Source organism: Haematobia irritans, chromosome 1, assembly GCF_050003625.1.
Source record: "Haematobia irritans isolate KBUSLIRL chromosome 1, ASM5000362v1, whole genome shotgun sequence".
Lineage (NCBI taxonomy): Eukaryota > Metazoa > Arthropoda > Insecta > Diptera > Muscidae > Haematobia > Haematobia irritans.
Window position 1 is genome coordinate 162,805,233 of NC_134397.1, and position 26,954 is coordinate 162,832,186.

The 26,954-nt window shown below is 30.3% G+C and overlaps 1 protein-coding gene across 1 annotated transcript in view; it reads left to right on the forward strand.

Moving 5' to 3' along the window:
- Nucleotides 1-26,954, forward strand: part of KrT95D (phosphofurin acidic cluster sorting protein KrT95D) — a 287,611-nt gene that overhangs the window by 169,259 nt on the left and 91,398 nt on the right. The window contains exon 4 of the mRNA XM_075292058.1: nt 552-886. Coding sequence (XP_075148173.1) covers nt 552-886 — 335 coding nt within the window. The remainder of the gene's footprint in view (nt 1-551; nt 887-26,954) is intronic.

Genomic DNA, 26,954 nt, shown 5'->3' on the forward strand with positions numbered 1-26,954 from the left:
AAGGTTTTGTTCTAAATTCTACGAATGACATATTTTCCTACTTTTCACCATGTAACTAATAAACCCTGGGATTATATTTAATCCTATATGGTACTTCCCAATACAAATAATAAAACATATAAAAAAAACCTTAAAATAGCTTTGTCCTTTGTCCTCCATCAAATATTTAGTAGAGTAAAATTCAAACTGTTATACTACGTCCCATTCGTCGTCCCATTGATTTTAAGTTTTAATTACACCATTAGATTTATTAATACTTTATTCTTCTACTTCTTTTTTTTTTTTTGGTTACTCTACATTTTATGTTCTTCTTCAACAATAATGTTTAATGCTACTGCTACGATTTGTTATTGCTTGACCACTATGACTAATGTAAAATCCTTCACTTCGATATTCTGTTGGTAATTTTGGCTGGCTATTCGAAATGACCGTAACCGTAAATTATATATAAACAAAAAACAAAACGAAATAAAATCCCACGAAAATACCCATCTATGAAATGAAATGAACAAACAAACAAAAAATCAATAAATATCCTGTCAATTTTGTAGCACACTTTATGGTTATCAATTGCCTTTCTTCTTCTCATTTTCCCTACATCATCATCATCACGACGACAACAATAAACCTCAACATAGACTGGTTATACTCCTACAACGACGCAAGAAATACAAGTCACGCACTATTTTGGGCTATAAAACTTTGGCCGAAGGATTCATACGCATGGATGCTGTTTTGCAAAAATCAATGGATATGACTGTGGAATTGACAGCTTCGGGTAAAAATGGCCGTCCTGGTACGACCGTTGCCTGTCTGCGTGCCGAACGTGTTTCATCCATACCCGTGGATCATGACAATAAAAATAATAATAGTGTCCTATTGGCAGGTATGTATGGAATACAAAATAATATCATTGGATTTTGATTTCTGGCATATAATCTTTCTATCAATTGAATTGCATTCAATTTGATTTGAAAATTGAATGGTTATTTAAGAATTTTATGACAGCAACAATAATATGTACATATATAACAAGTCGAATCTTAAATACCCCCATTATTAATATAGAGAATTTCAGGTGGATATGATGACGCATATTCCTTGGAGAAAATAACAGCTAAATTAAAAATTTGTTCAAACACTCAAAAAAAAAGGCACCAAAGCCAATTTTACTTTATTTTTTAATCGAAATTCGAAAATTCCCCACAAAAATCCCCAAATTTGCGGAAATGCACCACCATATCCCAAAGTCCCAAACTCAAAAATTTTGTCCCCATCCATGAAAAAATATCCCCGATATGGGAAAAATCCCCAAAAAATCCAATGACAACACTGCGTGTACGTAAATTGTATCAACATATTTTGTGATATCGTCGTTTCTAATATACCGCATCGGATAAATGTTGCGGCTTTTATATACTCAAGGGGTCAAGTCGGTAGATCGGTCTTTATAAGAATATAGACCGATGCACACCATATCAAACCCATATGTCCGTGGGCGTAAAAAAACACAGCGTTCCAAATGCCATGTGAATCGATTGGAAATTGCGTCCTCTATTCCCTCAAAACCTGGGTCAATATAAACCATTTTTAGCAAAGCTCTTTATGTATATGAGACTCGCCTAAACTTAAAATTTCAGTCACATCGGATACATTTTGCTGCTTTCATGTACTCATGAAATCAAATCGAGATATCGTTCTGTATATTATAATATGGACCGGTATCACGGCATTTCAAATTTCAGGCAAGTGGAATGATAAATGCCTTCTCGAAATCAAATCGAAAAATCGGACTATATTGGGGCTGGAACAAAACTAGATAAACAAAGTGCATCCCGGGATTCCCCCGTCGATTTTTTCCACTTCCGATGCTGTCCTTTTGGAAAATTTCAATTTCACAAAAAAAAATTGAAAATCAATAAAAAATAAAACAAGTATATACGGCCGTAAGCTCGGCCGGGCCGAATCTTTTGTACCCTCCACCATGGATTGCGTAGAAACTTCTACGAAAGACTGTCATCCACAATCGAATTACTACGGTTTTGGGATATTAACACTTCTTAACATCGTTTTCTAAATTGTGAGTTAGTCCATACGTGGTATATATTAGACAAAAAAGTTATGTTTAGGTAAGTCTACAAATAATTACAAATCGATATGGACTTTTTGCACGATACGTAGAGAGTCAAAATTGAAATATGGGGGTCGCTTATATGGGGGCTATATACAATTATGAACTTGATATGGACCAATTTTTGTGTGATTGGGGATCGATTTATCTGAGGGCTATATATAACTACAGACCGATATGGACCTAGTTAGACATGGTTGTTAACGGCCATATACTAGCACAATGTACCAAATTTCAACTGACTCGGATGAAATTTGCTCCTCCAAGAGGCTCCAAAACCAAATCTCGGGATCGGTTTATATGTGGGCTATATATGATTATGGACTGATATGGACCACTTTTGGCATGGTTGTTAAATATCATATACTACCACCACGTACCAAATTTCAACCGAATCGGATGAATTTTGCTCTTCCAAGGGGCTCCGGAGGTCAAATCTGGGGAGCGGTTTATATGGGGCCTATATATAATTATGGACCGATTTCGACCAATTTTTGCATGGGTGTTTAAGGCCATATATTAGCACCACGTACCAACTTTCAACTGAATCAGATGAATTTTGGTCTTCCAAGAGGCTCCGGAGGTCAAATCTGGTGACCGGTTTATATGGCGGCTATATATATTATGGACCGATGTGGACCAATTTTTGCGTGATCATTAGAGACCATGTACTAACACTATGTACAAAATTTCAGCCGGATCGGATGAAATTTGCTTGTCGTAGAGGCTCCGAAAGCCAAATCGGGGGATCGGTTTTTATGGGGGCTATATATAATTAAGGACCGATGTGGACCAATTTTTGCATGTTTGTTAGAGACCATATACTAACACCATTTACCAAATTTCAGCCGGATCGGATGAAATTTGCTTGTCTTAGAGGCTCCGAAAGCCAAATCGGAGGATCGGTTTATATGGGGGCTATATGTAATTATGGACCGATGTGGACCAATTTTTGCATAGTTGTTAAGAGACCACATATTAACACCATGTACCAAATTTCAGCCGGATCGAATGAAATTTCCTTCTCTTAGAGGATTCGCAAGCCAAATTTGGGGGTCCGTTTATATGGGGGCTATATATAATTATGGATCGATGTGGACCAATTTTTGCATGGTTGTTAAATATCATATACTAACACCTTGTACAAAATTGTACCGGATCGGATGAAATTTGCTTCTCTTAGAGGGCCTCCAAGCCAAATTTGGGGGTCCGTTTATATGGAGCTATACGTAAAAGTGGACCGATATGGCCCATTTTCAATACCGTCCGACCTACATCAATAACAACTACTTGTGCCAAGTTTCAAGTCGATAGCTTGTTTCGTTCGGAAGTTAGCGTGATTTCAACAGACGGACGGACGGACGGACATGCTCAGATCGACTCAGAATTTCACCACGACCTAGAATTATATATTTATATACTTATATGGGGTCTTAGAGCAATATTTCGATGTGTTACAAACGGAATGACAAAGTTAATATACCCCCATCCTATGGTGGAGGGTATAAAAATTAATTTCATCTCCGTTGGGATTTGGACATATGCCGTTTGACTTTTTCACTACCATGCAAGTTCTTTTGAGAAGGTTTTGCAAATTACGATAGTATTCAGTTTTTTTGTTGATTTAATGGAAACATACATTTATAGAAAAATATATGTCAAAAATAACAAAATAAAAACAATGTATAACATAAAAACTAATCGAGGGATCGCTTTATATATGGGTCTGTAGGTTGATTACAATAGACATGCAGACGGACATCAGAACCAAAGGTGCTAAACCCTTAATAAGTCTTATCTTTGAATCGTTTTTATCTTAAATTCACAGATTTAATATATCATTTATTATAAAGACGATTTCTATAAATCAAAACTACACACAAAGAAAATTTTATTAGAATTAAGTCAACGAAAATTTTTCATTGATATAACGAAACATTTTCATTAATACAATGAAAATATTCGTTAATTGTACGAAACATTAAGTTAATTAACAGAAAATTCGTTAGAATAACGAACAATTTCGTTGTATTAACGAATTAGTTTCATTGGCTTACTTTTAATGATACTTTTTCTATTATTGTATTTTCTTTACTTTAAGGAAAGTTTGTCATACTTCAAATACATATGACTTTAACGGAGGGACGCAAATTTCAAAGATTCGTGTCCTAAATTTAATGGAAAAAATTTTGAAGCAAAGAAATCCTCCTTACCCTTCATTTTGTGGAAATTGTGTGTCCAAAAATTTAGGTATTAGATCAATAATTTTTTCAGCGTAGTTCTAAAGAGACTATCGTGGAATAAATAACCAAAAGTTTTTGCAAACTATCAGAAAAGTTCATGACAAAACGAAATAGTTAAATCTTATGACGATGCCAATAAATACTTGCATGGATTAACCAAAGTTTTTTTTTTCACACCCATTCGTTTGCCACTTCCGTTTCCTTTCATATTTGAATATATTATCTGTTGTTGTTCTCGTTTTTTTGGACTATTCAAATTTGGTTAAAATGTCAAGAGAACAAAATAAGCCCCTGTTTTGCGTTTGTTTTTTTTTTTTGTGTAACTTCTTTTTCTTTGTGAAAAATTTGCATTTTCGCATTCAGCATCAAAGCACAAAGGTGGTTGTTCCTTCATTTTTGCTTCTGGGTGAACTTTTATTGTTTATACGTTTCCTTTGTCGTTTTGTGGTTTGGTGGATGTTAATTTTTTCCCCCACCTCCCATTCAACCATATCCGCACATTTCCATTTTATGCATTTGGGTGCAGAGCAGGGAGGTTGATCTCCCATTTTAATGGCATATGCGCAGGTTAACACTTTTTTCACCTACCGCGAATGTCTTTATCTGTTTATTTATGCAAGAACATGTATTCCAAAAGTGATGGTTACTTGGGAAATGCCTCCCCCCCCTCTCCGTCCTTTACACCTTCATTGATATTACCTTATCCGATGTATTCTTGCCTTAATCAAAAGAATTTCTAAACTTTTTGCGGTTTACGACATTCTTTTGAGAATTTTTATGTAAGTTTTACCCTGTTGTGGTTTAATTTGGGTTTGCGCCTTAATGCAAATATTTGCTCAAGTAGAATTTTGATGACGTGAGCCATTTTGCAAATGTCGTCCATAATAGCATGGCGTTAGGTTGACTTTGGATGATGAGGGATTGTGGTTTACATGGAAAGTGGTTTATTTGGTTATATTTCTGAAATGGTTACTGTCTCTTCTTATAAAAGAAAATAGAATTTAATTGAAGTTTAGAGATTGAAAGAAAGTATTGGAACAAGTATACAAAACAAGCAAAGTTATTTATATGCATAAAAATATAAAGGATATCAAATATACTTACCACAAAAAAAAAATAAAAAAATAAAAATAAATAAAAAACAAATAAATAAACAAGTATATAAACGGACGAAAAAGATTGTTTTTCATATGTTTGGGTTAAAAATTATATGCTTGGAACTCAAAATTTTTAACACATTCTTTTTAAGCACAAGCATATAATATTCATAAACTAGCATTCGAGGGCGGTTCGGAAACTTCTTAGCCTATCAATGAAAGAGAATAGTTAGTTTTTCAAAAATATTTTCATTTTTCAATATAATCTCCTGAAACTTCAATGCACTTAGTCCAACGATTTTCTAGCAATTCTATCCCTTGATTAAAATAGTTTTCCTCAAGGTCTTCAAAATAGTGTTTTACAGCTGTAATTGCATCTTCATTTGAGGTAAAACGTTTGCCAGCAAGGAATTTTTTTTAGATTTGGGAACAAGTAACAGGTTGGCTGATAAGTCCCCGGTCTAACAAAGAAAACACATTTTTTTGTCAAAATTCGTTTTTATTATTCAACATAGTTTCCTTCAATAGCGATACAACGATTATAACGACCTTCCAATTTTTTGATACCATTTTGGTAGTACTCCTTCGGTTTTGCCTCAAAATAGGCCTCAGTTTCGGCGATCACCTCTTCATTGTAGCCAAATGTTTTCCATGCGAGCGTCCTTTTGAGGTCTGAGAACGGTGGGTGGGGAAGCAATTCGAAGCCCAATTCATGAATTTTTGCTATCGTGGCACGGTGCGTTGTCTTGGTGGAACAACACTTTTTTCTTCTTCATATGGGGCCGTTTTGCCGCGATTTCGACCTTCAAACGCTCCAATAACGCCATATAATAGTCACTCTTGATGGTTTTTCCCTTCTCAAGATAATCGATAAAAATTATTCCATGCGCATCCCAAAAAACAGAAGCCATTACTTTGCCAGCGGACTTTTGAGTCTTTCCACGCTTCGAAGACGGTTCACCGGTCGCTGTCCACTCAGCCGACTGTCGATTGGACTCAGGAGTGTAGTGATGGAGCCATGTTTCATCCATTGTCACATATCGACGGAAAAACTCGGGTGTATTACGAGTTAACAGCTGCAAACACCGCTCAGACCCATCAACACGTTGTTGTTTTTAGTCAAATGTGAGCTCGCGCGGCACCCATTTTGCACAGAGCTTCCGCATATCCAAATATTGATGAATGATATGACCAACACGTTAGGTTAGGTTAGGTTAGGTTATGTGGCAGCCCGATGTATCAGGCTCACTTAGACGATTCAGTCCATTGTGATACCACAGTGGTGAACTTCTCTCTTATCACTGAGTGCTGCCCGATTCCATGTTAAGCTCAATGACAAGGGACCTCCTTTTTATAGCCGAGTCCGAACGGCGTTCCACATTCTAGTGAAACCACTTAGAGAAGCTTTGAAACCCTCAGAAATGTCACCAGCATTACTGAGGTGGTGTTTTGGTGTTCGGTCGTAACAGGAATCGAACCCACGACCTTGTGTATGCAAGGCGGGCATGCTAACCATTGCACCACTGTGGCTCCCGCAACATCAACACGTTCCTTTGATATCTTTAAGGCCTCTGCTATCTCGATCAACTTCATTTTCATGTTTTCGTCGGTAACCACCTCTTTCAAGCGTCCACTGCGTTCACCGTCCTCTGTGCTCATTTCACCACGCTTGAATTTTGCATACCAATCAATTATTGTTGATTTCCCTGGGACAGAGTCCGGAAACTCATTATCAAGCCAAGTTTTTGCTTCCACCGTATTTTTTCCCTTCAGAAAACAGTATTTTATCAAAACACGAAATTCCTTTTTTGTCCATTTTTTTTCGCAATAACAAAAGTTGCTTCACAGAAGACGCTCTATCTCACAAACTAATTGACTTACAGACGTCAAATTTTGACACGAATCATTTGAAGGTTGGTACTATATAAAAATAATATACATTTAATACTAGCGACGCCATCTATGTGTCAGACTGGGGACTCATCAGCCAACCTGTTAACAAAATTTTTTATCCTTCGTCATTTTGACAACGGTCTACTTCAAGGCGCTTTAAATTGCATCATGAGCAAAAAATGAGAACCAAAATTTAGATTTATTTTTAAACAAAAATTCGTAAAATTTTTGAATTAGAATTAACTTAAATTTATATAGAAAATAAAATTAAGCGTCGTCGTTAAATTGGGCGATGGGTGACTGCCAAGTGTTAAAAAAATCGGGCTAAGAGGAAGTGTCCCTCCACGACCAAATATCGAAAAATAACGTAGCGGATCTTTGTCTACACGTCTCTTCCAACAATCTCTGAAAACTTCATGCAAATCGGAGAACTTTGGGGGGTGGTCCCCCTCCCCACCCAAGATACCAAGTAGCCTATTTTCACCACATGATTACCTTGTAAGTTTTCTAAAAATTCCAAGTGAATCTTTTCAGCCGTTCCCGGACTTTCCAGCCGTTATCTGAACTTACCACCATTTGTGTACACCCTCAAAAAAAAAAATGCTCCTGTCACATATACTCCCAAACACATATGTCCAAACAAAATATTGTTTGCATTGTTCAAACATCTTATGTTTCACCTTAGGCACATTTTTTTTTTACTTGTAGCATTTTTTACTTCTAGCATGTTGTACTTTTAGCCTCACTGCATTGTATTGATGTTTTTCATTATCTCTCTCATTCGCCATCTTTAGTTTATACTCTCTCGCTCTCTCTTTCTAAACAAGTATATGTTTATAGGAAATTTTTAAGTTAATGTATGTTTGCATCCACACATATTATATTTAAAAAAAATTGTATTAAAAAAATCGAATTTTCCAGATTTCAATAATAATAACGGTCAAAAAGCGGACGTTTTCCAAAATTCTAAAATCAGAAAGCAATCTTTTTAAATTTTGAAAAATTCAAAAAATCAACTTGTTGATTCTGCTTACCTCCCCTTGGTTGAATAGTTTTATGAATTACTGCCCCTGCACCATAATCTACTGCTTTAAGCGTTATCGTCATCTTTCGGGTTTAAAAATTAAAACTCAATCAAATATCAGTCGTATTGGGATATCACGCCACCAAATTTGCGTGACGCGACAACATTTTGATTTTTCAAGCATTTTAAAAAAAGTTAAAAGGAAACAATGTTGAACAATAAATATCCGCTTTTTCAAAATCTTTCTTTTTATAAAGGTTACGTACTTAGGCGGCCCATCCTCTTATACCATTAAGATGCCATAAAGTTTAGTGTTTCTAGACTGTGTATGATTGAATCCCTTTTTAAAGTAAAGACAAGTCCTTCGCGTTTGTCAATTCTTAAATACATAATTGTCGTATTAAATTTCCTTTATCATTTCTTTAAAAATGGATGGGGGAAAACGCACGCACACGCAACTTTCTTCCATTTCCATTTTACGACAAAAATGATTATTTTGGACAAGTTTGACGTCAAAGGAGACGCTTTTCCAAAATAAAACCAAAAGCAATAAATAAAAAAGAAAACAAATCATGAAGAAAAGTGGGAAAATACATACTCGTCCAAAGAAAAGCCATAAATTTCGAATGAACTACAATAATAAAACAAAAAATAGAAGGTGCTTTCCCAGATATATATGTATACCGGAACACTTAGTACGCATAATGCCAACAATAATAACAACAAAGACATTTTCATTCCACGATAAAGTCAATCACTTGGAAAAAAGAAATAACTCAAAATGTTTTGTTGTGGAATTCGTTTTTTTTGTCTTCGTTTTTGATTTTAGTTTAGTTTCTGCGTTTTGAGGATTTTCACTCTAAAAATAAAAATCTCTGAACGCCCCTATAGGAGGAGGGAAGATTGCCTATCGCTACAATACCCAAAAGAGTATGAGCAGCAAAGAAAAATGGTTCATTCGATCAGAGTAAAAACAGATGTTTCCATTCACATTCTTTGGAACAGTTTTAGGTGCTTTAGAATGTCTGACACAATGACTGGAAGAACAAATATGTGGTGCATAGGCGTACTGATTAGCATCGAACACTGAGAAAAAAAATGTATTAAAATTAAAGATAAAATAAAAAACAATTAATTTTAAAATGCAATAGATGTAATATATCATTAAGGGCATATTCGCTTGGTTTATCAATCTCGTATATGAAATGCATGAACGCCCGAAATAAAATTTTGTTAAAAATTTAATTTCTACAGAAAATTTAGTAAACATTATTTCGATAGAAAATTTTCTCAAAATAATATTTCTATAGAAATTTCCCTCAACACTTTATTTCTATAGAAAATGTTGTCAAAATTTAAATCTATAGAAAATTTTGTCAAAACTTTACTTCTATAGAAATTTTTATCAAAATTTTATTTCTATAGGAAATTTTGTCAAAATTTTATTAATATAGGAAATTTTTTGTCAAAATTTTACATCTATAGAAAATTTTGTCATAATTTTATTTCTATAGAAAATTTTGTCAAACTTTTATTTCTATAGAAAATTGTGTCAAAATTTTATTTCTATAGAAAATTATGTCAAAATTTTATTTCTATAGAAAATTTTGTCAAAATTCTATTTCTACAGAAAATTTTGTCAAAATTTTATTTCTATAGAAAATTTTGTCAAACTTCTATTTCTATATAAAATTTTATTTGTAAAAAAAATTTGTCAAAATTTTACTTCTATAGAAAAATTTGTCAAAATTTTACTTCTATAGAAAATTTTGTCAACATTTTATTTCTATAGAATTTTTTTTTTCAAAATTTTATTTCTATAGAAAATTTTGTCAAAATTTTATTTCTATAGAAAATTTTGTCAAAAATTTTATTTCTATAGAAAATTTTGTCAAAATTTTATTTCTTAGAAAATTTTGTCAAAATTTTATTTCTATAGAAAATTTTGTCAAAATTCTATTTCTATATAAAATTTTATTTGTAAAGAAAAGTTTGTCAAAATTTTACTTCTATAGAAAATTTTGTCAAAATTTTATTTCTATAGAAAATTTTGTCAAAATTTTATTTCTATAGAAAATTTTGTCAAAATTTTATTTCTATAGAAAATTTTGTCAAAATTTTATTTCTATAGAAAATTATGTCAAAATTTTATTTCTATAGAAAATTTTGTCAACATTTTATTTCTATAGAAAATTTTGTCAAAAATTTTATTTCTATAGAAAATTTTGTCAAAATTTTATTTCTTAGAAAATTTTGTCAAAATTTTATTTCTATAGAAAATTTTGTCAAAATTCTATTTCTATATAAAATTTTATTTGTAAAGAAAAGTTTGTCAAAATTTTACTTCTATAGAAAATTTTGTCAAAATTTTATTTCTATAGAAAATTTTGTCAAAATGTTATTTCTATAGAAAATTTTGTCAAAATGTTATTTCTATAGAAAATTTTGTCAAAATTTTATTTCTATAGAAAATTATGTCAAAATTTTATTTCTATAGAAAATGTTGTCAAAATTTTATATCTATAGAAAATTTTGTCAAAATTTTATTTCTATAGAAATTTTTTGTCAAAATTTTATATCTATAGAAAATTTTGTCATAATTTTATTTCTATAGAAAATTTTGTTAACCTTTTAATTCTATAGAAAATTGTGTCAAAATTGTATTTCCATAGAAAATTTTGTCAAAATTTTATTTCTATAGAAAATTTTCTCAAAATGTTATATCTATACAAAATTTTGTCAAAATTTTATATTTATAGAAAATTTTGTCAAAATTTTATTTCTGTAGAAAATTTTGTCAAAATTTTATTTCTGTAGAAAATTTTGTCAAAATTTTATATCTATAGAAAATTTTGTCAAAATTTTATTTTTATAGAAAATTTTGCCAAAATTTTATTTCTGTAGAAAATTTAGTCAAAATTTTATTTTTATAGAAAATTTTGTCAAAATTTTATTTTTATAGAAAATTTTGTCAAAATTTTATTTTTATATAAAAGTTTGTCAAAATTGTATTTCTCTAGGAAATTTTTGTCAAAATTTTATTTCTATAGGAAATTTTGTCAATATTTTATTTCTATAAGAAATTTTGTCCAAATTTTATTTCTATAGGAAATTTTGTCAAAATTTTATTTCTATAGAAAATTTTGTCAAAATTTTATTTCTATAGAAAATTTTGTCAAAATTTTATTTCTATAGAAAATTTTGTCAAAATTTTATTTCTATAGAAAATTTTGTCAAAATTTTATTTCTATAGAAAATTATGTCAAAATTTTATTTCTATAGAAAATTTTGTCAACATTTTATTTCTATAGAAAATTTTGTCAAAAATTTTATTTCTATAGAAAATTTTGTCAAAATTTTATTTCTTAGAAAATTTTGTCAAAATTTTATTTCTATAGAAAATTTTGTCAAAATTCTATTTCTATATAAAATTTTATTTGTAAAGAAAAGTTTGTCAAAATTTTACTTCTATAGAAAATTTTGTCAAAATTTTATTTCTATAGAAAATTTTGTCAAAATGTTATTTCTATAGAAAATTTTGTCAAAATGTTATTTCTATAGAAAATTTTGTCAAAATTTTATTTCTATAGAAAATTATGTCAAAATTTTATTTCTATAGAAAATGTTGTCACAATTTTATATCTATAGAAAATTTTGTCAAAATTTTATTTCTATAGAAATTTTTTGTCAAAATTTTATATCTATAGAAAATTTTGTCATAATTTTATTTCTATAGAAAATTTTGTTAACCTTTTAATTCTATAGAAAATTGTGTCAAAATTGTATTTCCATAGAAAATTTTGTCAAAATTTTATTTCTATAGAAAATTTTCTCAAAATGTTATATCTATACAAAATTTTGTCAAAATTTTATATTTATAGAAAATTTTGTCAAAATTTTATTTCTGTAGAAAATTTTGTCAAAATTTTATTTCTGTAGAAAATTTTGTCAAAATTTTATATCTATAGAAAATTTTGTCAAAATTTTATTTCTATAGAAAATTTTGTCAAAATTTTATTTTTATAGAAAATTTTGCCAAAATTTTATTTCTGTAGAAAATTTAGTCAAAATTTTATTTTTATAGAAAATTTTGTCAAAATTTTATTTTTATAGAAAATTTTGTCAAAATTTTATTTTTATATAAAAGTTTGTCAAAATTGTATTTCTCTAGGAAATTTTTGTCAAAATTTTATTTCTATAGGAAATTTTGTCAATATTTTATTTCTATAAGAAATTTTGTCCAAATTTTATTTCTATAGGAAATTTTGTCAAAATTTTATTTCTATAGAAAATTTTGTCAAAATTTTATTTCTATAGAAAATTTTGTCAAAATTTTATTTCTATAGAAAATTTTGTCAAAATTTTATTTCTATAGAAAATTTTGTCAAAATTTTATTTCTATAGAAAATTTTGTCAAAATTTTATTTCTATAGAATATTTTTTTAAAATTTTATTTCTATAGAAAATTTTGTCAATATTTTATTAATGTAGAAGTTTTCTCAAAATGTTATTGATATAGAAAATTTAATTTATATAGAAAATTTGTTAAAATTTTCATTTATATAGAAGTACCTTTTAGTTGGAGAGGAATGTTACCCACAAGCCCTTTGAAAAGGAATGGTTTTGGTTAAGTGGCATGTCTGAAATACATGGATGTCCGAAGTGCAGTGAATACATGGAACAGCTCGTAATTTAGTTTCCTGGAGATCTGGCACTCCACACATTGGATATATTTACTGATATTCAATATCTTTAAATCCAAACAAACTATTTTTGAGTGTAATTCTTTTCTCTCTTTACATGCAAACCACATACAAGCCCTTTGAAATGCTTTTGGTTAGGAGGTATGTCTGATTACTTTACACACTCCTCGCTGTTATGCCTTAAATTTTTCACACTTTCTTTACGTGTTCTATAGATTCTACACAGATTTACTGCGGAGTTTCTAAAAATAATTTTAAAATAATGGAATTTTTATCGTTTTCGATTTGTTTCAAAATGGGAATGTTTCTTACATGATTTCATATTGGAATTTTCCCTATAAGAACTTGTCTTTGAATTCGTGACATTTATTATATACAAACTATATGCAATAAACAGTTTTTGAAGATATGTCTGATATCTTTAATGATCGTAAATTTTAATTTTATTACCAATGAAAATGTAAAAATATTTCAAAATATAATTGAATTTGTTTTTCTCGATATAACCTTGAAATTAAAATTAAAAGGATCGAAATAAACTTGTTTATTTATTATAGGTTGATATTATTAGAAATGGGATAATTTGTTTTCACAATGAATGCTGGATGCTTCTAATTTTCTAAAATAAAATTTGGTGAATAAAAAATATTTATTTAGTAAAAATGATTGAATGGAAGTTTCCCACAAACATTTATTTTTAAGATCATCCCGGGATCCTCCATCATTTTTTCCACTTCCGATGAAGTTCTTTTGGTCTTAGAAAATGAGCTATTTGACGGTTTAAAGTCAAAATTTAAATTAGGGATAATTAAAGTAAATTAAATCTCCCAAAAAATAGAAAATCAAACAGAAAATTTTATAAAAAGTTCATTTCTAAGGATATTTTATAAAAATTTTATTTCCATAGGAAATTTTATCAAAATTTAATTCCTAGAGAACATTTTGTCAAAATTTTATTTCTATAGAAAATTTTGCCAAAATTTTATCTCTATTGAAAATTTTGTCAAAATTTTATTTCTATAGAAAATTTTGTCAAAATTTTATTTCTATCGAAAATTTTGTCAAAATTTTATTTCTATAGAAAATTTTGTCAAAATTTATTCTATAGAAGGTTTTGTCAAAATTTTATTTCTATCGAAAATTTTGTTCCTATAGAAAATGTTGTCAACATTTTATTTCTATAGAAAATTTTGTCGAAATTTTATTTCTATAGAAAATTTTGTCAAAATTTTATTTCTATAGAAAATTTTGTCAAAATTTTATTTCTATAGAAAATTTTGTGAAAATTTTATTTCTATAGAAAATTTTGTCAAAATTTTATCTCTATAGAAAATTTTGTCAAAATTTTATTTCTATAGAAAATTTTGTCAAAATTTTATTTCTATAGAAAATTTTGTGAAAATTTTATTTCTATAGAAAATTTTGTCAAAATTTTATCTCTATAGAAAATTTTGTCAAAATTTTATTTCTGTAGAAAATTTTGTCAAAATTTTATTTCTGTAGAAAATTTTGTCAAAATTTTATATCTATAGAAAATTTTGTCAAAATTTTATTTCTATAGAAAATTTTGTCAAAATTTTATTTTTATAGAAAATTTTGCCAAAATTTTATTTCTGTAGAAAATTTAGTCAAAATTTTATTTTTATAGAAAATTTTGTCAAAATTTTATTTTTATAGAAAATTTTGTCAAAATTTTATTTTTATATAAAAGTTTGTCAAAATTGTATTTCTCTAGGAAATTTTTGTCAAAATTTTATTTCTATAGGAAATTTTGTCAATATTTTATTTCTATAAGAAATTTTGTCCAAATTTTATTTCTATAGGAAATTTTGTCAAAATTTTATTTCTATAGAAAATTTTGTCAAAATTTTATTTCTATAGAATATTTTTTTAAAATTTTATTTCTATAGAAAATTTTGTCAATATTTTATTAATGTAGAAGTTTTCTCAAAATGTTATTGATATAGAAAATTTAATTTATATAGAAAATTTGTTAAAATTTTCATTTATATAGAAGTACCTTTTAGTTGGAGAGGAATGTTACCCACAAGCCCTTTGAAAAGGAATGGTTTTGGTTAAGTGGCATGTCTGAAATACATGGATGTCCGAAGTGCAGTGAATACATGGAACAGCTCGTAATTTAGTTTCCTGGAGATCTGGCACTCCACACATTGGATATATTTACTGATATTCAATATCTTTAAATCCAAACAAACTATTTTTCGAGTGTAATTCTTTTCTCTCTTTACATGCAAACCACATACAAGCCCTTTGAAATGCTTTTGGTTAGGAGGTATGTCTGATTACTTTACACACTCCTCGCTGTTATGCCTTAAATTTTTCACACTTTCTTTACGTGTTCTATAGATTCTACACAGATTTACTGCGGAGTTTCTAAAAATAATTTTAAAATAATGAAATTTTTATCGTTTTCGATTTGTTTCAAAATGGGAATGTTTCTTACATGATTTCATATTGGTATTTTCCCTATAAGAACTTGTCTTTGAATTCGTGACATTTATTATATACAAACTATATGCAATAAACAGTTTTTGAAGATATGTCTGATATCTTTAATGATCGTAAATTTTAATTTTATTACCAATGAAAATGTAAAAATATTTCAAAATATAATTGAATTTGTTTTTCTCGATATAACCTTGAAATTAAAATTAAAAGGATCGAAATAAACTTGTTTATTTATTATAGGTTGATATTATTAGAAATGGGATAATTTGTTTTCACAATGAATGCTGGATGCTTCTAATTTTCTAAAATAAAATTTGGTGAATAAAAAATATTTATTTAGTAAAAATGATTGAATGGAAGTTTCCCACAAACATTTATTTTTAAGATCATCCCGGGATCCTCCATCATTTTTTCCACTTCCGATGAAGTTCTTTTGGTCTTAGAAAATGAGCTATTTGACGGTTTAAAGTCAAAATTTAAATTAGGGATAATTAAAGTAAATTAAATCTCCCAAAAAATAGAAAATCAAACAGAAAATTTTATAAAAAGTTCATTTCTAAGGATATTTTATAAAAATTTTATTTCCATAGGAAATTTTATCAAAATTTAATTCCTAGAGAACATTTTGTCAAAATTTTATTTCTATAGAAAATTTTGCCAAAATTTTATCTCTATAGAAAATTGTGTCAAAATTTTATTTCTATAGAAAATTTTGTCAAAATTTTATTTCTATCGAAAATTTTGTCAAAATTTTATTTCTATAGAAAATTTTGTCAAAATTTATTCTATAGAAGGTTTTGTCAAAATTTTATTTCTATCGAAAATTTTGTTCCTATAGAAAATGTTGTCAACATTTTATTTCTATAGAAAATTTTGTCGAAATTTTATTTCTATAGAAAATTTTGTCAAAATTTTATTTCTATAGAAAATTTTGTCAAAATTTTATTTCTATAGAAAATTTTGTGAAAATTTTATTTCTATAGAAAATTTTGTCAAAATTTTATCTCTATAGAAAATTTTGTCAAAATTTTATTTCTATAGAAAATTTTGTCAAAATTTTATTTCTATAGAAAATTTTGTGAAAATTTTATTTCTATAGAAAATTTTGTCAAAATTTTATCTCTATAGAAAATTTTGTCAAAATTTTATTTCTATAGAAAATTTTGTCAAAATTTTATCTCTATAGAAAATTTTGTCAAAATTTTATCTCTATAGAAAATTTTGTCAAAATTTTATTTCTATAGAAAATTTTGTCAAAATTTTATTTCTATAGAAAATTTTGTCAAAATTTTATTTCTATAGAAAATTTTGTGAAAATTTTATTTCTATAGAAAATTTTTTTTCTATAGAAAATTTTGTCAAAATTTTATCTCTATAGAAAATTTTGTCAAAATTTTATTTCTATAGAAAATTTTGTCAAAATTTTATCTCTATAGAAAATGTTGTCAACATTTTATTTCTATAGAAAATTTTGTCGAAATTTTTTTTCTATAGAAAATTTTGTCAAAATTTTATTTCTATAGAAAATTTTGTCAAAATTTTATTTCTATAGAAAATTTTGTCAAAATTTTATTTCTATAGAAAATTTTGTGAAAATTTTATTTCTATAGAAAATTTTGTCAAAATTTTATCTCTATAGAAAATTTTGTCAAAATTTTATTTATATAGAAAATTTTGTCAAAATTTTATTTCTATAGAAAATTTTGTGAAAATTTTATTTCTATAGAAAATTTTGTGAAAATTTTATTTCTATAGAAAATTTTGTCAAAATTTTATCTCTATAGAAAATTTTGTCAAAATTTTATTTCTATAGAAAATTTTGTCAAAATTTTATCTCTATAGAAAATTTTGTCAAAATTTTATCTCTATAGAAAATTTTGTCAAAATTTTATTTCTATAGAAAATTTTGTCAAAATTTTATTTCTATAGAAAATTTTGTGAAAATTTTATTTCTATAGAAAATTTTGTGAAAATTTTATCTCTATAGAAAATTTTGTCAAAATTTTATTTCTATAGAAAATTTTGTCGAAATTTTATTTCTATAGAAAATTTTGTCGAAATTTTATTTCTATAGAAAATTTTGTCAACATTTTATTTCTATAGAAAATTTTGTCAAAATTTTATTTCCATAGGAAATTTTATCAAAATTTAATTCCTAGAGAACATTTTGTCAAAATTTTATTTCTATAGAAAATTTTGCCAAAATTTTATCTCTATAGAAAATTTTGTCAAAATTTTATTTCTATAGAAAATTTTGTCAAAATTTTATTTCTATCGAAAATTTTGTCAAAATTTTATTTCTATAGAAAATTTTGTCAAAATTTTATTTCTATAGAAAATTTTGTCAAAATTTTATTCTATAGAAGGTTTTGGCAAAATTTTATTTCTATAGAAAATTTTGTCGAAATTTTATTTCTATAGAAAATTTTGTCAAAATTTTATTTCTATAGAAAATTGTGTCAAAATTTTATCTCTATAGAAAATTTTGTCAACATTTTATTTCTATAGAAAATTTTGTCGAAATTTTATTTCTATAGAAAATTTTGTCAAAATTTTATTTCTATAGAAAATTTTGTCAACATTTTATTTCTATAGAAAATTTTGTGAAAATTTTATTTCTATAGAAAATTTTGTCAAAATTTTATCTCTATAGAAAATTTTGTCAAAATTTTATTTCTATAGAAAATTTTGTCGAAATTTTATTTCTATAGAAAATTTTGTCGAAATTTTATTTCTATAGAAAATTTTGTCAACATTTTATTTCTATAGAAAATTTTGTCAAAATTTTATTTCTATAGAAAATTTTGTCAAAATTTTATTCTATAGAAAATTTTGTCAATATTTTATTCTATAGAAAATTTTGTTTAAATTTCATTTATATGGAAAACAAATTTTTATATTTTTAGGTGGGAACTTTATTTTATTTTGGGGACTCATTTGCATTATGAAAATAAACCCCATCTTCTCGGGCATATTTTCCCACACTTTTGTTGTTCTAAAAGCATTGTGACGTATCACATCTGGTTTTGCAAGGCCGGCCTTCGGCGCGGGTTTAAGACTATTCTATGGACAGAGTCCAAAGTCATCCAGCAAAAAAAGTGTCGTCAAAAAAGTAATGAAAATGTTCTTTTTGGATCCGGAAGTCGTGCATAATTGACGCAGAAGCGATGAATTTAACATTGGTTTTTCATAGGACGGAAGTCCTCCATTTCAACAGCCGTTGCACTGAATGTGCATCACTTCTTTAGGTGTAATCCGAATTCAGTGTTTTGGATGTAAATTAAAAAATTCTGTTATATTTTGTCAAATAAATAATTTTTATAATTTTTAATGGATTCTAATGCTTGTTGGAAACGTTTGACCTCAAATATTTTCAAAAATTCACAATTTCTTCGATTGAATTTAGCATTTTTTCGACAAAATTTAAATGATTTGTACCATTTTATGAATTTCTACTCTGTTTTTAACCTATTTAAATCAAAAAAAGTTAAAATTACCCATTAAAAGTATGAACAAATCAAGTTATAAAAAATTGAATTAAAAGAACTTCCTAGGTAGTTAAAATAAAGAACATCAATGGGAGTGCATCTTCTGGAAGTTCTTTTAAAGTTGTGCCTTTGAAAGAACTTCCAAATTTTTTGCTGGGTAGCTATAGCGATTCCCTAGAGATTCGTACTGAGTAACACATATTTAATTGTTTCTTATAACTTCATATTTTTTCCATCATTTAGGGCTCATTTCCAAACGGTCTTTTAAATCAAAAGAGAAAATGAGCTCTAATTTTATTTTGGGGTCGATTTTCATACTTCATTTACATTTTATTGGGGCTCATACTCCATATAAAATGCCGCCCCACATTTATGGCTTTCGTTTGGATTTCTGGGCTCAATTTTCCTGGGGCCCATTTCTCCTGGGGCCCATTTCTCCTGGGGCCCATTTCTCCTGGGGCCCATTTTCATGCCGCCTTTTTTTTTGTTAATTTTTAATTTTGGGGTAAGATATAAAACAAAGTCCCACAAAAAGGAAATAACACCCCAAAATGATGTTGCTTTCGTACCCTCTATTAACACTTGGGGCCCTATTGCACTTCATGTTTGGGTCTGTATTGAATTGGGGCATTATTTTAACCTGTTTCATTTCACAAATCAAAAGGGTTCAAGGTTTATTACATGATAGTAATTTTGTACATGAAAAAGTTGTCGATACGACGTGTTCCACCCGAACAAAATTTTAACATTTTTACATTAATTCGACCCAAAGAAAGGTTCCTAAAAGGTAAAGATTTTTTTTTAATTTTATCGTTTCGTCACCATCGACAAAATCACAATCAGACAACGGAGACCACGGAACAATCGAATCAGTGAACTGCAACTGCAAGTGCTCTAAGTAAGACGAAATCTGTTCTATTGGTCGGAAAAGTAATGGCTACCATTTTTTCCAAGTTTCCAAACGTAAAAATAATCATTTGCTGTCCTCTGTTTTCACGGCCTTCAGGCAGCTCAAAAAGTTGATGTATCGGTGGACCAAGATTATCGTATTAAAAAGAGGACGATGTTGAAAAATATATTGACTGTTTTCCTATTGTAATATTTTGGTTGTTCTAAGTTTTTATTAGGCCACCCTCGCACTTCCTTTATTTATAAACCCATCATATTCACTTCCCTTATTTATAAACCTATCATATTCAAATTTGTCACAATTCTATCTTGTGTCTTATGTATGTGCCAAAAGGCTACAGTATCTGCTCAGATATTTTTTTATATTTGTGTCAGTGGATATCAGTGATTTCCTTATAACCTAACAGTTAACTTTCGATTAGAATATTTTTTTAAGGGAATTGTTAACCGATCGCTTAATTAAAATTTATGGTTTCTTTAATTAATCATTTCAAGGTGTAGTCTCGCCCGTATTGGCAGATGTGGGACAAATTTAACAAAGATGTATCATGAATCAGTCGATGATTCATGAGTCACTTATTGAGTCACTTCAAGCTACGTCACAAAGCCGGCACAAATACGAGTATATGTCAAAAAATACATATTTAAAATTTTACAAACAAATAAATATATAAAGTGTGCTTTCTTAAAGAACACTGTGACTGGTTTTGAGACTCATTATTGCATAATTATAGAGTGCTTAAATTAGTAATAATTACACTTAACTTAAGAAATATAAATTATCCCAGCAGTGTGTATATGGTGTTATAAACTCTTATACTCGGCACTCCTGAGGTTTCCGACCGCGTAATAATATTGAAACAGTCATCTCGGACTGTTAAAAGAAATATGTTTCTTTCGATTCCACATTTCGGCCCAATTTCCTATCAGTTTCAAACTGGGCACCGCCTCAATTCTGACCTCTACAAAAGTGCCCTATAATTTCAATATTACCTTGTAAACGTGGTCCTCATTCCTTCGCTTATTTTAGGGAAAATCGTCTAAATCAATGGCAATGGTATCGTACACAAAAAAATATTGTTTGTATTCAATCACGAAATTAATTGATCCAATTAATTTTGAAATATCTTCAATCACAGATATGATAATATCAATTAAAAAAAAATTGAATGTCTATTAAAAAATGAATTGGTCCAATTAAAAAATTAATAGATGCAATTAATTTTTGTGATTGATTTTTGTTTCAATAAAAAAAAATTGTTGAATCAATTAAATTTTTAATTGAATATTTTTTAAAGCTCAATTAAGTTTTTAATAGGAAAAAAATCGTGTAATTGTTTCTGTGTATGCGAAAATGTGGCACATCCAATTCCCTATTCTGCCTAATGGATATAGACAATTTTATTTTTTCTTACGGACACAAAAGTCGAATATGACATTTTTTAATCTTCAAATTCGACTAATCGACTTTTGATGTTTTTGAAAATGTTGTCCAAAATAGAGTTTTGATAGGGATCAAAATCTACTAAACGACTTTAGTAGCTTTCCAACCCAATTTGCTTTAAAGTTGCGACCTTAGAATAACTTTATTTGCTGGGAATAGTCCCCATCGCTATATCTCTGTCTCTCGTGACCATTTATCCCTCGGTTTGCCTCTATTGGCTTTACGTTCGAACCGTAATGTCGACTTCATTGGCCTCTGGAAATCTGTGAAAATGTTCATGTTTTCTGGTAACGCGTTACTTCCGAGGCATTTAACGCATTCCGCTATTGCACACACTTTAGGAGGAGTAAGAGTGTGCTGTGGCTCGGTAATCGGAACAGGATCCTCCACATAACTGGTTGGCTGATAAGTCCCCGGTCTAACAAGAAAAACGCATTTTTTTTGTCAAAATTCGTTTTTATTATTCAACGTAGTTCCCTTCAAGAGCGATACAATTATTATAACGACCTTCCAATTTTTTGATACCATTTTGGTAGTACTCCTTCGGTTTTGCCTCAAAATAGGCCTCAGTTTCGGCAATCACCTATTCATTTTTTCCCAAATTTTTTCCCTGCGAGCATCCTTTTGAGGTCTGAGAACAAGAAAATGTCGCAGAGGGCCAGATCTGGAGAATACGGTGGGTGGGGAAGCAATTCAAAGCCCAATTCATGAATTTTTGCCATCGTTCTCAATGACTTGTGGCACGGTGCGTTGTCTTGGCGGAACACTTTTTTCTTCTACATATGGGGCTGTTTTGTCGCGATTTCGACCTTCAAACGCTCCAATAACGCCATATAATGGCAACTGTTGATGGTTTTTCCCTTCTCAAGATAATCGATAAAAATTATCCCATGCGCAGCCCAAAAAACAGAGGCCATTACTTTGCCAGCGGACTTTTGAGTCTTTCCACGCTTCGGAGATGGTTCACCGGTCGCTGTCCACTCAGCCGACTGTCGATTGGACTCAGGAGTGTAGTGATGGAGCCATGTTTCATCCATTGTTACATATCGATGGAAAAACTCGGGTGTATAACGAGTTAACAGCTGCAAACACCGCTCAGAATCATCAACACGTTGTTGTTTTTGGTCAAATGTGAGCTCGCGCGGCACCCATTTTGCACAGAGCTTCCGCATATCCAAATATTGATGAATGATATGACCAACACGTTAGGTTAGGTTAGGTTAGGTTATGTGGCAGCCCGATGTATCAGGCTCACTTAGACTATTCAGCCCATTGTGATACCACAGTGGTGAACTTCTCTCTTATCACTGAGTGCTGCCCGATTCCATGTTAAGCTCAATGACAAGGGACCTCCTTTTTATAGCCGAGTCCGAACGGCGTTCCACATTCCAGTGAAACCACTTAGAGAAGCTTTGAAACCCTCAGAAATGTCACCTGCATTACTGAGGTGGGATAATCCACCGCTGAAAAACTTTTTGGTGTTCGGTCGTAGCAGGAATCGAACCCACGACCTTGTGTATGCAAGGCGGGCATGCTAACCATTGCACCACGGTGACCAACACGTTCCTGTGATATCTTTAAGGCTTCTACTATCTCGATCAACTTCATTTTACGGTCATTCAAAACCATTTTGTGGATTTTTTTGATGTTTTCGTCGGTAACCACCTCTTTCGGGCGTCCACTGCGTTCACCGTCCTCCGTGCTCATTTCACCACGCTTGAATTTTGCATGCCAATCAATTATTGTTGATTTCCCTTGGGCAGAGTCCGGAAACTCATTATCAAGCCAAATTTTTGCTTCCACCGTATTGCTTTCCTTCAGAACACAGTATTTTTTCAAAACACGAAATTCCTTTTTTCCATTTTTTTTAACAATAACAAAAGTTGCTTCACAAAAGACGCTCTATCTCACAAACTAATTGACTTACAGACGTCAAATTTTGACACGTATCATTTGAAGGTTGGTACTATATAAAAATAATATGCATTTAATACTAGCGACGCCATCTATGTGTCAGTTCAGCGTATGGCGTGTTTGTGTATTTCAGGCGCATTCAGCAAGACAGGAACAAATTCCCTTAATGTCATGCTGCATCTATTGCCTTTAGACATTTTGGCCAAACAGTCAGCTGCAACAACGGCTGTGCGGTTGCGCGAGCTATCGCTGTGGTCGGAAAAAAGTTACGGTCACAGTTCGGTCCTCAAAATAATGCCAGATGTGCCTAACGTAGTGGATTACACTTTGGCGAGTCCACTTTTCGACAAAAAGTTTGAGACTCTAATCCCCAACAGTGAGGCGTGGTGCACACAGAGCCCGGGGAATAAAGAATATATAGATTTCTACACTGATGGCTCCAAATTGGATGGTCAAGTGGGGTTCGGAGTATATTCTAATGATCTGGAACTTCGAATAGCGAAAAGATTACCTAATCACTGTAGTGTTTTTCAGGCTGAAATATTAGCAATAAGAGAGGTGGCGAATTGGCTGAGAAGTAATGTTCCAAAAAATGTGGGCATTAATATATACCTACAATAAAATTCTTGGACTCTGTGTTCCTCAACTCGAAAACGGCCATCGACTGCCGCAAATCTCTCAATGAGATGGCTGAGCAGTACAATATTCACCTAATATGGGTGCCTGACCATAGGAACATACCGGGGAACTGCGAAGCGGATGAGTTGGCAAGGCTAGGGACTTACATTACATATTCCAGGGGAACTAGAATTTGTTGGTATGCCCCTAGCTACCTGCAAGCTCATACTGCGTGAGAAGGCTGTTATGATTGCAAATGTTCGATGGGAGAATTGCAAGGGTTGTAACGACACCAAGCAAATATGGCCCCATTTCAACTTAAACCGCACACTAGATATGCTAATGTTCTCGAGACGTCAGATATCACTCCTGATATCTGCTATAACGGGTCGCTGTCTAATAGGCGATTTTGCAAAAACTATAGGCGCGAAGTATAATGACTATTGTATGAGCTGTCATGATGCGGAGGAAAAAGAATCAATTAAACACCTCTTCAAGTTCACCACTGTGGTATCACAATGGACTGAATAGTCTAAGTGAGCCTGATACATCGGGCTGCCACATAACCTAACCTAACCTAACACCTCTTGTGTGAGTGTCCTGCATTTTGTGTAAAGCGCAAGCAACTTTTAGGAGCATATAGCTTCAGATTACTGGCGGATCTGGAAAACGTTAACTTAAGCAGTCTGCTAATGTTTTTGGAACAATCTGGTTGGTTCAGCGAACGAAACTAATCGAGAAGGTTCAGCGGTTAAAACTAGAAGTGCCCATATGTAATAGGTACTTTTAGTTAATGTGGTATCACAATGGACAGAATAGTCTAAGTGAGCCTGAATCTTAATCGGGCTGCCGCTTTAACCTAACCTATGTGTCAGACCGGGGACTTATCAGCCAACCTGTTATACGCCCAGTCCTGTCCTCTCACCCATCTTCGACCAATCGGTGTAGCAGTTATTTCGCTCGGGTATCTGTTCTGGGCTTCCATCCCCAGGACCATCTTACTGGCATCAGAATGTTACACGCGGCAGCTACGGCCACCTCAGGTATACGAAATTTCTAACTCAAATTTTTTTCCTTTAAAATAAGATTTTTTTTATTAAGTTAAAACAAAAACAATAATTATGTCTAATAAATTTTATTGAATTTTATTATTTTTATGATAAAAATTTCTAAAATTAAACTAAATTTTCATTCCCGGTGGTTGCACATTCTTTTGATGTAAGTTAACCACGAGTTTTCTGGGTAATATGAAAAAGTGTTTAAAATAAAACTTTTTTTTATTTAATAACATTTATTTAATAACATTATTTAATAACATCCAAAAAGCGAATGCTAACCCTCAAATATTAAGATTTTAATTGTGTTTTTGTAGAATTATTTTGCCACAGGATATTTTATTTATGGCACAAGAATATCTCTCGATTACAAAGAATAATATATTGTCATTACATTTTCCTTGTATTCAATTTCCTAACCATTATTCATTTGTATACAGAAATAAATCTCGCTCCCAATTCACCTTACCAATTCGGTATATTACAAAGATCAAAAAAAAAAAAAAAATAAACTTTCCAAGAAACATTTGTAATAAATTTCATTATTTTTTTTTTCGTTTCACCAAATACATTCACTTAATCCATCATCATTATCATCAACCACCCACTGAGAGCTACCTCTCATCATTCATTACAAGTGGAAGCAAAATAATGTAATGACATATTCTTATAATGCCACCCATTCATGCTCTTGATGAGCATTGCCGCCACCTTGGTAACAACATTTCCAAAGAAACCTCAGCTTCTGTAGCAACTCGGCCAAGGATATCACATCGTTAGCCCGAAGTATTCCAAGGCGATAAATATAAAAAAGTAAGACACTTAAAAATATCACCATACCTTTTGGTAGAGCCTTCATCGGTTTCTTGGAGGGCACACCAAAATAAAAGAAAATTGTAGCTTGACAATTAAACCAAACCAAAAAAGTGAAACAATTCACAAAAGGCGTTGAAGAAGACATAAAGAAAGTTAAAAACAGAATCACTTGGAGGCAATATCAAGAGAACAATACCATCATCACAAATTACCAGGATGATGTGTTATAGATACACTGCAAAGAAATATTAGGCATTTTTTGTTTCAATTCTCTGGCTTAATAGAAAATAAGGGTTTCGGATCTAAAAAGTGAAAACTTGGAAAATCTAGAAATACAGATTTTTTTCCAAAAACAAAACCCAAGGGAGAATACTTAAGGAATTACACATAGTTTACTAAAGCTCCGGAGGACTAGCGTAATCTATTAGCGCTAAATTAAAACAATGTCAGACTGTATTGCAAGCAGTATTTTGATAAGCTTTTTGGTTGTGCCTCTAAATATGGTAATTTTTACACTTTATGCAATCTTTTTGTCACTTTGTGCCACCTTTTTGTCACTTTATGCCACCATTTATCCGAGTTGTGTAATAAATGCATTGTCATATAATACGGTGGATAAAAAATTGTAAGACATTTTTTATAATTTTGATATTCCTGATTTATTTTAGCAAATCGTTTTCGTGACCCGTGAATCTTGGTACATGGTGTTAGTATATGGTCTCTAACAATCATGCAAAAATTGGTCCATATCGGTCCATATCAGATTTGGCTTGTCGAGCCTCTAAGAGAAGCAAATTTAATCTGGTCCGGCTGAAATTTCGTAAATGGTGTCAGCATATGATCTTTAACAATCATGCAAAAATTGGTCGAAATCGGTCCATAATTATATATAGCCCCCATATAAACCGATCCCCAGATTTGACCCCCGGAACCCCTTGGAAGAGCAAAATTCATCAGATTAGGTTGAAATTTGGTACCTGCTGTTAGTATATGGTATCCAACAACCATGCAGGAATTGGTTCATACTAGTCCATAATTATATATATCCCCCATATAAACCGATCCCCAGATTTGACCTCCGGTGCCTTTTGTAGAAGCAAAATTCATCCGATTGATCCATATAAGCGACCCACATATTTCAATTCTGGCT